At 38.8% G+C, this 18,732-nt stretch overlaps 1 protein-coding gene across 8 annotated transcripts in view; it reads left to right on the forward strand.

Annotated features, from left to right (window-relative positions):
- The window catches only part of MYO6 (myosin VI), a 344,822-nt gene that overhangs the window by 234,020 nt on the left and 92,070 nt on the right, over window positions 1-18,732 (forward strand). For all 8 annotated transcript variants that reach the window (XM_040349981.1, XM_040349983.1, XM_040349984.1 and 5 more), the window contains 3 exons: window positions 6,742-6,912; window positions 12,180-12,218; window positions 16,665-16,758. In XM_040349981.1, the coding sequence (XP_040205915.1) occupies window positions 6,742-6,912; window positions 12,180-12,218; window positions 16,665-16,758 (304 nt within the window). The remainder of the gene's footprint in view (window positions 1-6,741; window positions 6,913-12,179; window positions 12,219-16,664; window positions 16,759-18,732) is intronic.

The raw sequence follows: 18,732 nt of genomic DNA on the forward strand, positions 1-18,732 counted from the left end.
ATCCAAAAACAGCTGTTTATCCATGCTATTGAAAACAAGTAATCTAGTAGCCAGTGTGCAACTGAATACTTATAATTTAACCCATGTTACTGTATCCTCTATAGCAACATGAAACATGCAGTACTGTGCAAAAGTCTTATGCCGCGTACACACGATCATTTTTCGGGTTGTAAAAAAACACGTTTTTCAGGCTCTAGAAAAAAAAAATGACGTTTTTTTCAACTTGATCATTAAAACTGCCTTGTCTACACACGATCGTGGAAAAAAAATGCTCTAGCAAAGCGCGGTGACGTACAACACATACGACGGCTCTATAAAGGGGAGGTTCCATTCGGATGACGCCACCCTTTGGGCTGCTTTAGCTGATTTCGTGTTAGTAAAAGATGTAAAAAAATTGTTGTAAAATAAGAATGCTTCCAGAGATAGAAGTGTTAAGTTTATTTTTATCAATTAGCAAAATGGAAAGTAAATAAACAGAAAATCAAATCAATATTTGGTGTTACCACCATTTGCCTCTAATCAATTCTTCTAGGTACATTTGAACACAGTTTTTGAAGGAACTCGGCAGGTAGGTTGTTAAGAACAGATCTTCTGTGGATATAGGCTTCCTTAAATCCTTCTGTCTCTTCATACGTGAGAAGGAGAAAGTGTGTAGACGTGGGCCTCATTCAATAGGATACATACGTGAATTTAGGAAATTGCCAAAGTAAATACCCCAGAACCCTACAATGGTGGACTATAATGGCCACAGAAAGGAGACATAACAGATGAAATAATTGAAATTTGTATTATCAACTTAATTAAAATTGTTGCAGAAAAAGTTGAAGCACCCCAAACGGGAAAATACTTTGCATACAAAGAATAAACAATAAAAAAAACAGTGGTATGAATTGGTGCAGTTTGTCTGTACAGTCACCGTTTCACCACAAACTTGGCAAGCTTAAGGACCCAGACATATGACAGATTTTTAGTTACCTAGAATAATATAATGTTAGTAACATGTATGTGTTTTCCATATTTAGAATGCATAGTGCATCATGTATTCCTACAAATGTGGCCCAGAGATGGATAATCCAGCCCAAAACATCTTGGGTGGGCATATGAGCATTCATAATGTGTTCTAATATGTGTGTGTGTGTATATATATATATATATATATATATATATATATATATATATATATATATATATATATATATATATATATATATATATATATATATATATATATATATATATATATATATATATATATAGTGTGTGTGTGTGTGTGTATATATATATATATATATATATATATATATATATAAACAAGAGGGTGTGGGTAATCATTACTTCAATGAAATAAGGATAGAATACATAAAAATGTAGGAAGAGGAGAGGTGTTTCCACCCAAGTATGGTATCTTAAAGCAAAAGGATATGCAGTACATATGTAAGCAAGTATAAGCCATATAATGTACAGACCAATTAGGAGTAATGTCACATAAGGATAGTGACCAATAATTACATAAATATATTGATGCGAACACCAACCAATGGCTTCATAAGAAGTATCCAGTGTGGAGTAACAAACACTTTCCCAGCATGTCATCAAACAGATATCCTTATTAGGAGGTGCAATTCTTCTACAATCCACCAAAGATAAATAAACTTGAATAAACGCGCTGCTCCAAGGGACCCAGTTTGCCCTTAGTAATACATGTAATGAGCTGCTTACCGCACCACATCTGACTGCATGTGTGCCCGCCACTATGGAGAACTGCTCACCAGCACTGGGCGGACACCTAGCTAAGTACTCTCACCTTGTCACAAACCATGCGACAGAAGGCACTCTGCTATGACGTCGCCACGTGACGTGCTTCTGAAAGCTGCGCAATTGCGCTTGTACTCGGGAGTGAGCATGGTAACCGCTGCGTCAGGGCGCGATTATGGATGTCCATTAAGAGTCACTGCCAAACAACCCCAAGCAACAAAACAACAACCCCAAGCATGCAGCCAATGTTGTTAAGAACCATCTTCCGTGTAAAGAAAAACAAGGAGACATGGAAGTAATGGTTTGGCCCTCATAAAGTCCTGATCTTAACATCATCAAGTCTGTCTGGGATTAAATGAAAAGATGGAAGGATCTGAGGCAGTCTACATCCACAAAAGATTTGCGGTTTCTTCTCCAAGATGCAAGATGATACCGCTCTAAAAACTGCTGATCCCTTGGCTTTGCTTCCGTCCCACTAAACCAAAAGGGTGCTGGCTATGCACAGGTGCATTGGCTAGAAGAAGATCCTGGACTGCCACACTCCTTAAAACAATGTCTTTATTGTACAAATGAAATCCAAAAAGATTTGGATTTCATTTTTACAATAAAGACATTGTTTTAAGGAGTGCGGCAGTCCAGGATCTTCTTCTATCCATAGTTCTCCAGTATGTTTGGAACAACTTACCTGACGAGTTCTTTCAAAAATTGTGTGCAATTGTACCTAGAAGAAATGAAGAATTTGTGCTGATTTGAGGGTAAAGGGTGGTCACCGCAAATATTGATTTGATTTTGATTTCTCTTATGTTTGTTTACTTTTTCATTTTGTTAATTGATAAAAATTAACTATTAACACTTCTATTTCCGAAAGCATTCCTAATTTACAGCAGTTTTTCACACCTGCCTAAGACTTTTGCACAATACTTATGTCCGTTTTTTCATTCAGATTGCATGGTGGCCATACATGCTTAGATTTTTTTTTTATCCATTCGATCTGTGATTTGATCAGAATATCAAATCTGCAAACAATCATAAAGCTAGAACTTATTTTTATGATTGATTTAAACTCAATTTTGAAAAGATTCAATCCTATCGATGGAGATTTATCTGAAAATAAAGCGATTGTTTATTAAATCGTGTATGACTACCATTAAAATTCTGTGCTAAATCAATATAAACTTGTAGCTTTGTTACTGAGCTTTCCTCTTTTCATTTCTTATGCCTGTCTAAAAAGTTTAGTTGCATCTTTTAGTAATAGTAGCCTAATATACTGCTACTTTGTCTCATGAGAAAACAGTGGTTTTATAAACAGTTTATAAAGCTCACTGTCAAAAATAAAGTGTGATTTCTAGGTTTGTTTGTTAGACAGCATGCATGTCACGTCTCAGACTGGAGTGAATCCAGACAGAAACACTGTGTCCTGCAGAGGAGCACGTACAGCTGTCAGAAGACATATTGTCATGGTTGAAGGACTTACACTGTGCAGAGAAAATGACAACACAGAACATAATTGTATCTCAATTTGTTCATCTGTACTTCCTACCTTAATGATGCTTTCATGTTTTACCAATATTCTGTAACAGTGAGTTAACTGCACATTTTAGACCTAAGGACTATATTTCTGGATCTCTACAGTGCCGTTTGTGGTCTTAAATCGAGAAGAAAAATATTGCATATGCCACAGTCAAATTTTTATATAGATTTTTGCTTCTTTTTCAAAATTAAATTTCATGTTTATGCTTTTTGCTTATGTATTTATTTATATAGCACCATTTATTCTGCTGTGCTTTACTGTTCACATTAGTTACCCTCACAAAAAACATAAGCTAATGTTTTTACAAAAGTAATAGACACATGCCCCCACACCAAAAAGCTCAGTTTGGTTTTGGAACATTACTAACCACTTAATCACAATTTTTTTTTATTAATAGTGGGAGATTTTTTTAAATGTCTGGAAGAAGCTCTGCCACCTATAGTTTGCCAAAGCCCACATTTCTTGAAATATCATAAATATGTCCATAGATCCATCCACTCAATTGCTGTACTACTAAGATCCACCTCTGTTAATCATGCAAATTATCTGATTCCTGATCAAAGAAGTGTTGTCTGTGCCCACCTATGCTAACCCTAAATGATCTGATCCACAGCTAAATAGTTCATTGGGCCACTCAATCAGAAGAAACATTTTGGCTATTTATTGCAACCCTAATAAGCTGTCTTTAGTTGATAGAGAAAAACTGATGGGACAGTCCCATAAACCAGTATATATTGTTTATTGTTTATTGCTTGTATAGCGTAGAATCACCCGAAGGTATCGAAACGCTTCCAGACCTTAACAATTCACAACAGGACCGAGTGTTACAGGCATAAATTAACATAGTAACAATATAAAATATGTACCACAATTAAAATCAAATAATAAAACAACAATATAACACCATAAAACCAATACAGTACAAAACCATAGAAATCACATAAGACCAAAAGAGAGACAACACACAATTCCCAACAGATCTAGCAGTGCTTCCCGCCAGAATGACCCTAACCTCACTCTTCCTATCAATCTGCCTCTGCCCACAGATAGGTTTTTAGATCCCTCCTGAATGTGGGTAGGTCAGGACTCTGTCTAAGACTTAGGGGAAGTAGATTCCATTCTCTCGGGCCAAGGACAGAAAAAGCCCTGCCCCCCCATTTTTTCAGCCGACTCTTTGGCTGTTCCAAATGGAATTGGCAGCTCCATCTAAGGGAGCGGCCAGTAACATGTCTATTCAATTTCTCACATAGATAGGCGGGTCCTAGCCCGTGAAACGCTTTAAAAACAAGTGTTAGAATTTTAAAACGCACCCTCTGACCAACTGGCAGCCAATGCAGGGCAGCCTGATGTCTCGCGGTGGGGCAGTGGCCTCTGAGATTTAATGCAAGCCTTACCGCCTGATTCTGGACTTTTTGAAGTCTCCTAATCTGGACTTGAGGCAGTCCAGCCAGGAGACCATTACAATAGTCCAGATGTGGAAGGACCAGAGCGCGCACTACCGAGATCCTCTCCAGATCGGACAGAAAAGGCAAAATGCGGTATATATAGTCAGATGTATGTGCAACGTGTTGTAACCCATAGCAGTTAACCACCATTTAGCTTTCAATATTCTAAATGCATTGGCTGAGATCTGTTGAATTGTTTATGGGTTAATACATTTTTTACATCATCCCTTTTTTGTGCTCCGATATATTCTACAACACCAAAGGCATTTTATGTTCAGAACATTCAGTAGAAAGTCATTTAGGTTACACGTTATATGACTATGTCCTTTTTTACGTTTATGATTCCAGTAATAAAACACAGCTTAGTACTACTTTTACTCACAGTGCTGCCGTCATTGTTTTTCTCAACCTTTTGTTTCTGTGTGACAATAGAGAAATCAAGAGTACTGCAATTCATCAGTTCGTTATACATTTCAGAATGTTCAGCCCAAAGTTTTTATCAATAGTTTTATCTTTTATGTCACGGTGCCATTGTGTTACAACATTTTGCATCAAAATCATTAATGAGCTTGTTTTACAGCTAGGCGGTGCAAAACGGATACATTTTAAGAGACCAGAGAGATTTTTCATGAATAAATCCCATGCTCTACTGCTCAGTAGCAGCATGAAAAGTGTAAAATATGTCCCTAAACATTTCATGGGTAAGCATTTATTTTAAAGAAGAACTATAAAGAAAACCTTTTTTGAATAAAAGGGAGGGTTATAACCCATCGGATGTTTTTTTTTTGCCATCTGTGTCCCGTTGGAGAGATTTTTCCCTCACTTGCTGTCCCATAGCCAAACAGGAAGTAGAAGGAAATTCTTGAAAATTAAGGAAATTCCTTGGGGACCCATATGCCACCAGAATTGGGGTCCCCATTGGAAGATTTCCTTTTTATTTGTTTTCTGGGGACAACCCAACATTTTTGGTTTTTCTTTTACTTTCAATGATAATGGTAAAAAGGACAAATAAAGAGGCTAAATCTCCCTAATGAGGGCCCAGACAGAAATAAAAACCTAGTAGATGTTCTAATCCCTCTCCACGCTGTCCAAAACTCAAATAAAGTTTTGCCTTTCGTTTTACTTTAAAGCTGAACCCCAGGCAAACCACTATATACACAGGTAAAATACATATATTTCATTGCTTTACCTGCCTGAGGATATGTATTTCTGTATATCCAGAACTTTTGCCACAAAGCAAAGCCCTGTTTGGCAAGGTTGAAGAGTTGTTTTCCCTCTGCTGCAGTAAAGTAACACTTACAAGTCCTGTACTTATCTAAGCCTATGATTGGACAGTGAAAGGAGAAGCAACCCATTGTTGAGCTCATCCCTCCCTCACTCTCTCCTCCTATTAGTATGTACTGTGTTAGCACATGAGTACTACAGTACACCTGATTTGCTCCTTCTGCTGTTTCTCCCCCCCCCCCCACCAGTTTGAGCTGAGCTGTACTGTACTGCTGATTCCAGATCAAATGTAGGACTTTTCACTGCTTGCATTTAAAAAATATATATTTATTGATGTATTAAAAAATAGTGTGCACAATTTGTATCCCTTATATCTAGCTGGAGTTCAGCTTTAATTTAACAACCATTACTAATACCATTCTGAAACCATTGCAGTTGACTTTCTAGAATTGCAGGAGTAGGGACCCAAAAACACACCAAAAAATCTTGAGTCCTTTTGAAGCAGAAGAGGCGCCTCATTTTTGGCTATACATCAGATTCTGTCCATATCTTGCTTGATAACTCTACCTTCATTTTGTTTCCCTCAATGTGAATGACCAAATATTTAAAAAACATTCAACATTCAAATTAAAAATATATGACCCTAGAAAAAGGAACTGGCAAGTGTAATATTTTGTCTCTGTAAAGTATTTGTAGTTTATTCATTGTCGAGGTTTATACGGAACTTGTACGGTTAGATTTGTTTTATTTCATCCATTTACTAAATGTATGTTCATTTCACACTAGACAAAGTTTGTGGAAAAGAATAATGATGCCCTGCATATGTCACTTGAGTGCCTCATCTGTGAGTCCAAAGATAAATTTGTGCGGGATTTGTTCGAATCGGCCAATAATAACAAGGACTCCAAGCAGAAGACTGGGAAACTCAGCTTCATCAGTGTGGGGAACAAGTTCAAGGTAAGGAAAATCTCCTCCAGCATCTTTTTTTTTTTTGTAGCGGTTATTTATTTTTTAGGAATCTGCCAGTTCTGTTATATGGGCCGTAATACATGTTCCCTTTTGTGTTGGGACATTCACACACTCACTTTCATTGGATGTTTGGAATATATTAACATTTCCCCATGTTTTATTTCTTTTAAAAGCTCTACAAATACAGAAAAATGCCTATTGATCTGCTAACTTTGTTTTTGAGTCAATAACTCTGCTACACTCACTGAAATCCCAAGAAGTGTTGTCAGCCTTACCTGAGTAAGCCTCTTGGACTACAGAACACCTCTCCCTTTTATGTTTTGGAGATGAACAGAGGTAGTGTTCTAGAGTCCAAAATACTGCTTGGGATTTCAGTGCAACAGAGAAACAGTTTATGATCTTAAATGCAGAATTGGGAGATCAGTAGGTATTTTCAGTACTTGCAATATTTTTAAATCGATTAAACATTGAGAATTTTTTTTTTTTATATCCATTCCTTGTTTTCTTACGTGAGTTACCTGAACAAACAAGTGCATACATATACTTTGTCTGGTTTGCTTTATTTGTGAACTGTTAAGGAAATAGGGTACTAGAGACATGGATGCAAAGGTATTACGTGAACTTTAATTCACTAACCGTGTAAATTACAATAGCAAAAGGGTCCCACTGTTTACACGGAAACTCTAAGACCAGAGGTGTCTTTCCCATTAGAAAAGGACGAGAAAAGCACCCTTTAAAGGCCCATTTACACTAAATTGCTGAAGAAAATTAGTCAATACCTCAAACTCGTTGTGTTCCTCAAGCATTGTTAAATTCTTTAGACCAGGCCACCTTCTTCCATTGCTCCTGTATTCCAGTTCTGAGGTCCATGTGCCCATCGTAGATGCTTTTGGTTGTGGACATGATTCGGCATGGGCACCCTGAGAAGTCTGTGGCTACACGGCCCCATGTGCAACAAACTGTGATGCACTGTGTGTTCTGACATGTTTTTATTGAAAACCAACATGAACTTTTTAAGCAATTTTAAGCTAAAGTAGCTCTTCCATTGGGACTACACGGACCAGCCTTCGGCCCCCATAAGCTTCAGTGAGCCTTGGCCGCCCATGACCCTGCCACTGATTTTGCTTCCTTGGACCATTTTTGATTTGGTCCTGACTAGGGATGAGCTCCAGCATGTTTGCACACTCCACGTGCAGAGGCACGGCGCTGCGCTAATCACAGGCAGGGAGACATTTCCCGATGCTCGACTGCAGAGATCGGGAAATGTCTCCCTGCCTGTGGTTAGCACAGCGCTGTGCGCACTTCCTGGCGGGCTCTGCACATGGAGTGTGCGAACACGCCGGAGCTAATCCCTAGTCCTGACTACTGCAGGCTGGGTACATCCTGCAAGAGCTACAGTTTTGGAGATGCTTAGACCCAACTATCTATCAGTCACAATTAGGCCCTTTTCAGTCGCTCAAATGCTCATGCTTGCCTAGTCTTTCTGCTTTCAACACAATAAATTCAGGTAAAACATGTTTACTTGGTGCCTAATATATCCCACCCACTTTCAGATGCTATTTCAATGAGATAATCAATGTTATTCACTTTCCCTGTCAGTGGTCATAATATGAATGATTACTGTATGTTTTATATTTGTCCCTATGGACATATACTGTGGGTAGAGGAGAGTGCAGGGGCTGCTGATAAGACGTACAAGAATGATTGGAGCTTATGTAACATATTTTTATTTCCCACTTTTTATTTGGTTTGCTGTATAGTTGAAATTTTAGATATACATAATGGCACCAATTGGCTTATTGTATAAAATCTACATAAAATTTGCCAGCTTTTTTCACACTGTCCAAACTTTTTTGAAACACCTTGCTGCCGTCAATTTCAAAATTAACTTATTTTAGTTTCTTAAAATGGTACACTTATTGAGTTTAAACTTGATATGTTATCTATTTTTGTGACTAAAATTTGGGTTTAAGATATTTGAAAATCATTGCATTCTGTTTTATTGTAGATTTTATACATCGTCCCAACTCTTTTGGTGGCTGCAGCCACATAAACAAACTGTTGATTCACACAATATGGGCCATAGCGTTTGTATGTACCACAAGACCTAATGTAAACACTGCGTATTTCTGCGCCTCTGAGCCACGGGTATTTGAGTAGAGTCCCAGGCAGCAGCCTGTAAAAATCAATGACAGGCTGACAGACAGTGCGGCTGTAGGGTCACGCCTAAATTCTTATACACATGTAAGTACTTGAATGTGGTTGAACGTATACAGCCACAGTGTTTGTCAGCCTTTCATTGATTTGTATAGGTGGCTGCCCACAGCTGTATGCATAAGGCTATGACTCCTATGCACAAAAATACTCTTCCCCTTGAAGCTGTACACCCCATGTGAATGAGGCCTATCATGCAACCTACAAAATTAGTAGCGCCATCTATTCTACCATAACAATTTCTATGCATTTTTTAGGAAATAGACTTGAATAAGCAATCTTATTGTGTACCCCAAAAGTAAGAATCCAGAAGAGAAGTAAGGGATGGAGTAGATAAAGTACTTTTACCAACTGTCACTTTCCCCAAAAAATAAAGCATTCCTCTAAATGAACTACAACTTGTTTAAAGGAAGACGTGGTTCATGAGAAGATCATGGTGACCGATTTTCAATTCTTTTCAGACCCAGCACTTTTTCAGATGCTGTCAGTGAAATAAAAATCTCAGTAACCATTATTGCTAATTTTATTTGGTATGTCCATGAAAAAAAAGCAAATATTATATATATGGACCAATGGATAATTGCCCTTTCACATTATATCTTTTTTTACTGCCATTCTTCAAAGCAACTATAAGACCCCTTTTACACTGGCAGCGCCAGGCCGTTGGTGCTAAAGCACTGCTCATTTTTGTGGCGCTTTAGCGCAGTATTAACTGCGCATTTGGTCCACTAGCGAGCACTTTTTACCAAAATAAATCATTAAAAGTCCTGTTTTGCAGCGCTTTTAAAGTGCTTTTCATTGCAATAGGCAGGGCGTTTTGGAAGCGATATTTACATCGCTCTATAACTGCCCCAAATATGCTGCTTGCAGGACTTTTTGTAATGTTCCGCAAGTGCACCGCCACCAGTGTGAGATACACTGCAAAGAATGGGAGGCAGTTTACAGGTGCTTTTCAAAGGCTATTTCTAGTGCTAAAGCTCCTGAAAACTGCCTCAGTATGAAAGTAACCTACAAAAAGCTTAATGGGAATTTGTACCCTACTTGAATAGATGAGTTTTTTCACCTTACTTCAAACTTTATGTAACACTGGAGCAAACTGTTTGCAAGACATGTAAGGGACAGCTCATTTGCTCTGTTTCCTGTCTTACCTAGACCTCCTGTTGGTGGCCTCTTTAGCACAGCAAGATATGCAGATAAACTGAGACCTGCATGTTGGCAAAAAAAGTATATATGCACAGTGACTACTTGCAATGTGCAGGGGAAGCTAATGCAACTGTGCTAAGCACAGCCTGGTGCAGGTTGTACGTACACAGCCTTTTAAATAAACTGATTAGACCAAGTGGAAATCTCCATTAGAAGCCTTCACTATTAATCTTTACTTTTTTCTCTCTTAAGGAATTTTCATAACTTTCAGATGATCAGTGGTTTGTATAACCTAGTGCAGTCACCAATCAGTGCTCTGTGAACCGGTGATGGTCAAGGAGGGCGTTTTGTTGGTCTCCAGGGGTTCTGCCACAAGTCAACATTGTGGCAGATGTATACCGCCCAATGTTGTTTTCAGTGGCGTTCTCAATGTGTAATGACAGTCAATACTGTCAGCACACATTGTAGTTCTGCCTCCTGTGAACTTGGAAGTAGGCACCGGGAGTAGTGCAGAGAGTGGGAGGTGAAGGACGGGGGGACTTCCAATGGCAGCGCTGATCTCGGACTGTGGAAGGGGGCACGAAGCTTGGGCACATGGCTGAATAAGGAGGTGAGATGCAATGATGAGTCTGTGTAAGGCAGCAGTGTAGTACAGAGGGGGGTAGAGAGCTGGAGCATTGTGTGTGTGTATAAGGCAGCAGTGTGATCCAGGGGGAGGGGGCAGAGAGCTGGAGCATTGCATGTATAATGCAAATGTAAATTCATGTTGGTGGTCTGCGGGATTCAAAATTGTGAGTTTAGCGGTCCATGTGGTCCTCAAATTTGATTATCTCAAACTGCATGTAGGCCTCACTTTCATGTCATCATTTGTACTTAAAGTGATTGTAAATGATCACCTTGTAAAACTATCTATTCGGTTTAAAAAAAGAAATGAAGGGGGGGGGGGGGACAGTTGTGTATAGATATAAAAACATTATAAATACCTTTCCCTCGCCCCCCCCCTTTTTGTTTGTATAAATGATCACATTCCCTCTGTTCTCAGCTGCATAAGAGCTGGGGGAGGAGGAGAAGCAGCAGCACACTGAGCTCGCAAGTGAATGGCTGTGCAGGGGGGGCATGTCAGGACAAGTCTAATCATTAGAGGAGAGCACGCTGAGTTCCCAGCATAGCTAGAGAACTGATCAGTGTGCTCTCTTGCTTAGTGTGGTCAATTTTAATAAGAAATCAGAGGGACTAGCAGGAGAACCAGGGATTTCACAGAAAGGACACAATACAAAGAGGGCAGGATACTTTCTCCTACAAGTACATGGTACAAAAGGCACATATCAGGAATATGAAATGTTGGGGTAACAAACACTTTAAATACGTTAGTGGTAGCTTTAATTCTAACCATTACACAGAGTGTGTTGCATATTAATAATTTAAAACAAAACAATGTAAAGGTAAAAAAATATATAATTTTGGCATGAAAAGCCCCCTGTGGCTTACTGCACTGACTTTTGAAAGTGATGTAGCACTCTCTTCACTGTGCAGTTCTGGAATTTGAGGGGTAAAATAGCATTTCTAAACAAGAAATGTATTTGTTGTTTTTCTTTTCCTCTGTCAAGTGTTTTCTTCTTTCTTCTACCTAGTGATTTTATGCTTTCGTTACAGAAAATAGTTAAGGTCAACTATTCATCACTTGAATAGTGAGTAGCAAAATCTGTATTGCACATAAATATTTGTTTATTAAAAGCTTCTGTAATCCTTTTTGATTTGACTGCACATCCATGTGGGCACCATGAGGACATGCACTGCGGACAGTTAATGCATGCAAACTTGTCACCATGCTGCATGCGTTTATACAGTGGACAGTGCAGTTTCTTGTGTTTTTATATTTTATTATTTATGTTTTACAGACCCAGTTAAATCTTCTGCTTGAAAAACTCAGAAGCACGGTAAGAAAACGGCTGCATTATGTTTTTGTTCTTTTTGTTTTATCGTTTTGCAGCTAGTTCATTAATACCTTTGTCAATATTTAGTGAACCTGTTGTCAGACTATGCACACTACAGTATTTACATAATCTACACAAGCAGTAAGGATCTTTAAAACAAGCCCAAACTTACCTTTGAATCTGTAGACATTGTGGAGAAATTCAACTTCACATTTTACATCAGAGGCACAGAAATCTTAGTTTTTCCTATTTACGTCCCTTTCACACTTGTACAACGTGTCCTGCAACTTGGGACTGCAAAGTCACATGACAAGTCGTACCCCATGATGTCCAGTGAGTACGTTTCTGTGTGACTTCAAAGTAGTCCTTGCACTACTTTGGTCCGACTTGAGGTCCATAGACCTCAAGATTACACAGGCAATGCTTCAAGTCATGTCAGAATCATGTGACTTTCAGGTCAAGTGGGAAAGGGACCTAATTCCTATTGCTGCAGGATCTTTGTAGACTGCCAGACCCTTTTAATGATAACATACGGTTTGTGTTTCTAAGCTGTTAGAAACCAAATGCAAAACAACTTTAGAGTCCTTTATTTATTTAGATTTTTGAGGAGATTTGCTATTTATCCTAAATAGACGGAGACTCCATAACACAGTAAACATTCTGTGAACAATGGCCTGGATTCACAGACATTGGCGCATATTTATGCCACCGTAGCGTATCTTCTTTACGGTACGCCGACGCAGTGCAGAGAGGCAAGCACTGGATTAACAAAGCACTTCCCCCTAAATCTGCGCTAGGTTTCTCAGGCGTAAGTTGGCATAAGTGGAAGTGGGTGTGAGCCATGCTAATGAGGCGTGACCCCATGCAAATGATGGGTTGAGCGCCAGACTGATACGTATCGCCAACTGCGCATACGCCGTCCCGTGGGCGTATCTCAGTGCGCATGCTCACAATCACGTCAGAACAACTGCCTAAGATACGTTGGATCACTGCCTACGGCGTGAATGTAACCTATGCCCAGCCATATTCACGTCCAACGTAAAATACGACGGCTTGAGTTCCCAAATCCATACCTTTTGCATGGGTTGCGTCTCATATATGGGGAATAACTTTACGCTGGATGTACGACTTACGCGCACCAGTCGTAGCCTGCGTCGGGCGTATGTACAATCGTGAATCGGCGTATCTCCCTCATTTGCATATTTGAATAGAAAATCAAAGGGAGCGCCAAATGCGTCCAGTGTAAATATGCGCCCTCGATACACCGGCGTAGGCAAGTTACGTTGGTCGGATGAAGCCTATTTTTAGGCGTATCTTAGTTTGTGGGTCGGCGCATAGATACGACGGCGCACATTTGTACTTACGACGGCGTATCTTGAGATACGTCGGCGCAAGTGCTTTGTGAATCCGGGCCCACCTGTCTAGATGTATAATTATCTATTAAAATACAACTCTTGCTTTCTTTTAAATAAAATTCCCAGGATTATTATTATTATTATTGGCCTGTTCCCACCAGCGTACATTGCTTATCAACACGGCTCCTGGTGTGAGCTGCCAATACCCTGATCCCAGTGCATGGTGCTGTTTACTTTTTCCTGTAGAACTTTATTTAAATGTCACGATTGACATTTCAATACAGCTCTATGCATCACGGCAGCATTGCAATGTGGTGTTTTTTGTCACACCCTGCTACACTTTTTTTCATCGGACAACACAGGGGATTTAGTCACAGCATACAATTTCATTTTATAACCTTCGCATTTTAATTGCAATAAAACAATAGTTATTTTTGACAATTCAATATAAGCTTACTTGAAAGATCTCCTTTCATGTCCTTAATTCTGCCTGTCTAATTGCCATCTCTTTCCACAATTTGCTGGATTCCCTACAGTACCTGCTTTTCAGCTTCTGCCCTACTCCCCCTTTATAAAGACTATGGGCCAGATCCACATGCAAGTAGATCGGCGCAGCGTATCAGAGATACACTACGCCGCCGTACCTTACCTGGCGTTCTTTCGAATCCTCAACGATTTTGCGCCGTATGTTACGGCGGCGTAGTGTATTTCTGGCGGCGGATTTCAAATTGGGCGGGTAGGGTTTCATTTAAATGAAGCGCGTCCCCGCGCCGAATGAACTGCGCATACGTCGTCACGAAATTTCCCGCCGTACATTGCGCTAAATGACGTCGCTAGGACGTCATTTTTTTAACTTAGACGTGAGTTACGTCCATCCCGATTCGCGGACGACTTGCGCAAAAAATAAAAAAAATTCAAATTTCGACGCGGGAACGACGGCCATACTTAACATGGCAAGTCTAACCATACGCCGCAAAATACCAGCTTTAACTATACGCCGGAAAAAGCCGACTAGAGACGACGTTACAGAATGCGACGGCCGCGCGTACGTTCGTGGATCGTCGTAAATCGCTAATTTGCATACCCGATGCGGAAAACGACGCAAACTCCACCCAGCGGACGCCGAAGTATTGCATCTAAGATCCGAAGGCGTACGCCTGTCGGATCTTACCCAGATGCCGTTGTATCTTGGTTTGAGGATTCAAACTAAAGATACGACGCGGGTAATTTGAAAGTACGCCGGCGTACTTGCTCTGTGGATCTACCCCTATATATCCCATGAGACCAGGCTGCTCACATTTTTCTAAATGGAAGGTAGTGCATGGAGGATGTAGTCAGTGCAGAGCTTGGCCTTTAACATGGCAAACTCTGGCTCCTTGACCATGGACGAGCAGTGGCAGGGTGAAAAGACATTTCTGTTAAGACTCCAGAGAGATTTGGATTGTGTTTTTTTTTTTTACAGATAGATTTCAGGTGGCAATAAACACTTTTCAAAGCTATTCAACTCCCTGGAAATGTGATATATTTTTTTTTTATACAATATTTAACCACACCTGAAAAGATGAAAGGTGGTTTATTTATATAGAAGTTGTGATTATAAGTTTGATTGCTTCCAGAAGAAAATGTAATACTAAGGCAGGAATAGCATTTGAAAGATAAAAGGGATAAAGTAAAAATCAGTTCAAGCGTCTTTGGTTGAGCTACCCTTGAGACTGAGCTTGAAAATTTCCAACTGGTTCAAAAAAATAACTTGGTTTAAAGCTACAAAATTCTGTGTGAAAACTTTCCAACTGGTTAGGAAATAATAAATGTATTATATCATTATAAAATAATATATATTTAAAAGCGTTTTTGAGTATACTAGAAGCTTTTTTCTTTCTTTTTTTTTTTACAACATTGATAGCACATTGGTGTCAACACGTTTTTTCTAGTGGAAGCAATATTTAGGTGCTTTAAATACAGATGTATGTAATGTATTATATCATTATAAAATTATATATATTTGATGTGATTTTTGAGATTACTAGAAACTTTCTCTAGTGGAAGCAATGTTTAGGTGCTTTTAAGAAACTTAAATTAACTCTTAAACTGTTCCTAAACCCACAACCGTAAAATAAGTCTATATATGCAGTAAAGCATGCTTGTTATACTCACTGTGGAACCCAAGAGGTTATTTCCTCAGCATGTTGTAAAAGGGCTTTTTAAACTTGTATGCACAGATCCTCCTCTTCTTCCACTGACTCCAGAACACGTCGGAATAAGACCGAGCCTTTGGAGTCAGGCTTTACATGCTCATAACAACAAAAACCTGGGGAATGCCCAGGAAAAAAACAAGCCTACTTAACTCAGTTTGGGGTGTATTGCTAGAGAGTTTTTTTTTTTCTTGGAAGAGTGCATAGAGTGTCCAATCAGCACTGCCCAGACAGGGGGTCAGGGGTCCTGCATCCTGACAGGACAGCTCGGTGCAGTATGAAAACTCCTTATACAAGCCTAATCAGGAACTGATAGAAGTCACAAGACTGCTATATACTGCTGATGAGAAAAGGTATTTAGCATTTTATGGGTACTAAAATAACAGTTTTCTCAAGGAAACCTGTGAAAAAGGAGATATTTTTTTTTTTCCTTATCTAGTAAAATGTTGCACAGTTGTCTAAAACTACAAGTTGTTAATAATGATTACTTACATGCTGTCTAAGAACATTTATCACTAACACTGGAAAAGGTTTGTCAAGTCAGGGTAATCAATAAAGACATTATAAACTGAAGGACAGTCAAGCTCTCTTTGTATCGCTTGCATTTGTTTTAGGAACATTTATTTATAGTCACTTGTTTTAGGATCTTTATCAGTAAAGTTAGGAAAAAGGAGTGTAAAGTATTTGCATTGCTGAATTACAGTTTTGAAGTTTAATATAATACATCATTTATAATTCTTGTTCGGCCCGCTTTTCTTTTACATTTTAGTGACTGTTAATTATATTGCATGTGCACATTGCAATGTGATGACCTAGTTTTTACTTTGATTTTTATATGGTGCAGCCATAAAATAAGCAATATGTCAGTGTCTTATACAAATTATTTACTGACTTACCCACAGGGATCTAGCTTCATCCGTTGCATCAAGCCCAATTTAAAAATGACAAGTCATCAGTTTGAAGGAGCACAAATTTTATCTCAGCTTCAGTGTTCAGGTAATGTTAATTTCATTTTTCTTACCTTGAGTTTCTTGAAAAAATGCAAATTGCAATGTATTTTTGCTTTTATCTAATGCCAACTGGACCCTAAGAAAGAAAATGCAAATATTCAGGTTGGGTAAGACGAGCACCATAATAAGTTTTACTTGTGTGTTTACACAACACCATTATTTCCCTAAAGTCGAAGAGAAGAACAAATGTTGGTGAGACTTTTACAGTAGATAATCTTTCATAGATACACAATTATTTACATATCTGCTAAAATCCAATCCTTCATTCACACTTGGCCATTAAGCAAACAATGGCTATTGCTAAAATATCACTGTTGGCAATATCATAAAAATGAAAACAAAAAGATATACATAACATACAAAACCTATAATTCCGCTGGTTATATCTGTAAAAACCCAATCCAAAGCATCATAATATTGAATACCAAAATCCACTGGGGGGGTCAACATTCGTTCTGGTGCCCCCAAGATTATGAATGTAGCTATGACATGCATAGATTTAATGATCATAGAAACACATTGTGGTAAGGTAATAAGACAAAATAAAACATATCATGAAGCCAACTAGATCATTAATGGGCGAGGTTTATGATTGGAAAGCTCCCGATCGCAAGTAGCGATTGGGAACTTTCTGTTAAATAAGGTGAAAATAGTGCAACGCTTGCAGTTTAATGTGTACAGGGACCTTGTGATAGGTCCTAAATGCACAAAGTGACCAAAAGGAAACTGTAATAAAAATAAATAAGTACACAGTGCTTGTGACACTTGTGAGAACTATAAAGTCCTTATGTGAAACAAAGTAAACTAAAAGGTAAGTCCACACATTCCTTGATGGGGTATCAATGAAATGTTCAAATCTTCACTTAAACATCCAAATTGCAGTATGAAAACTCCTCCTACACCACTGATGCCACATTTGTACCAATAAGCGCTGTTTATTCTCCTGAAATGTGAGTTTTAAAACTTTATTACATTTTTTTTTTTTTAAATGTATGGCGTTCCGCTATGTGCTTTTTCTTTGTTTTCCTTCCTTCAATTATATATACATGGTACAGCCTGTCCTTTTCCTCATATGGAATACTTTTTACGGAAAGTACTATCCCAATGACCGTTGGTGGATTTGCTTCATTCATGAAAAGGTTCCCAGAGCTGATGTTCCCATTTTCTGGCGTCTGCCAATTCAAGCATGTTTGACTCATAGGATGTATGTCTTTTTGAGTTCAAACCATTTGGTAAGCCTTTACCTTATCGGTGGTGGATTACACACTTTCACTTGTTCACTAGTATTTCACACAATTTGGATGTTTAAGTGAAGATTTGAATATTTCATTGATGCCCCATCAAGGCATGTGTGGGCTTACCTTTTAGTTTACTTTGTTATCACAGAAAATCTTGTTGCGTCTAAATCTCCCTTGCCTCTAAAGCCCAATCCATGTTTGGGTCGCACCGCCTGTTGTAAACCCATTTTTCCTAACAAATGCATGTTTGAGTTTGCGGTACTTCCCCATTGCCTTAAATTAAAATTACTACATGTCTGGTCACCTTCGCCATGGGCATGAAGCTTTGCAGCATATAAACACCCCTGGCTGGCACGGAGTGTCACCAAGATCTACACCAACCGTATAAGTTGTACAAGTTGAACACACCAAATGGCTATATGGATGGACTCTATTATTGCACTTTATATGTTTTGCACTATAACTGCACTGAGCACTTTATATTGCTAATTAATACTGTGATATTGATTAAATAATAAAGTGCCTACAGAAATATATTGTATATTAGAGCAGCGCTGAGTATAATATTTACATTTCACCCATGGCTGCTGCCTGCTGCTTAAAGTGGATGTAAACCCGATTCATGAAATTTGAGCTGGGCACAAATATCTGCAGTATTTTGTTATCTCTTTTCAATGAGCTAAGTCTTATAGCTCTCTTCTGAACGGTTCCTCTGTTATCAG

Source organism: Rana temporaria, chromosome 4, assembly GCF_905171775.1.
Source record: "Rana temporaria chromosome 4, aRanTem1.1, whole genome shotgun sequence".
NCBI lineage: Eukaryota > Metazoa > Chordata > Amphibia > Anura > Ranidae > Rana > Rana temporaria.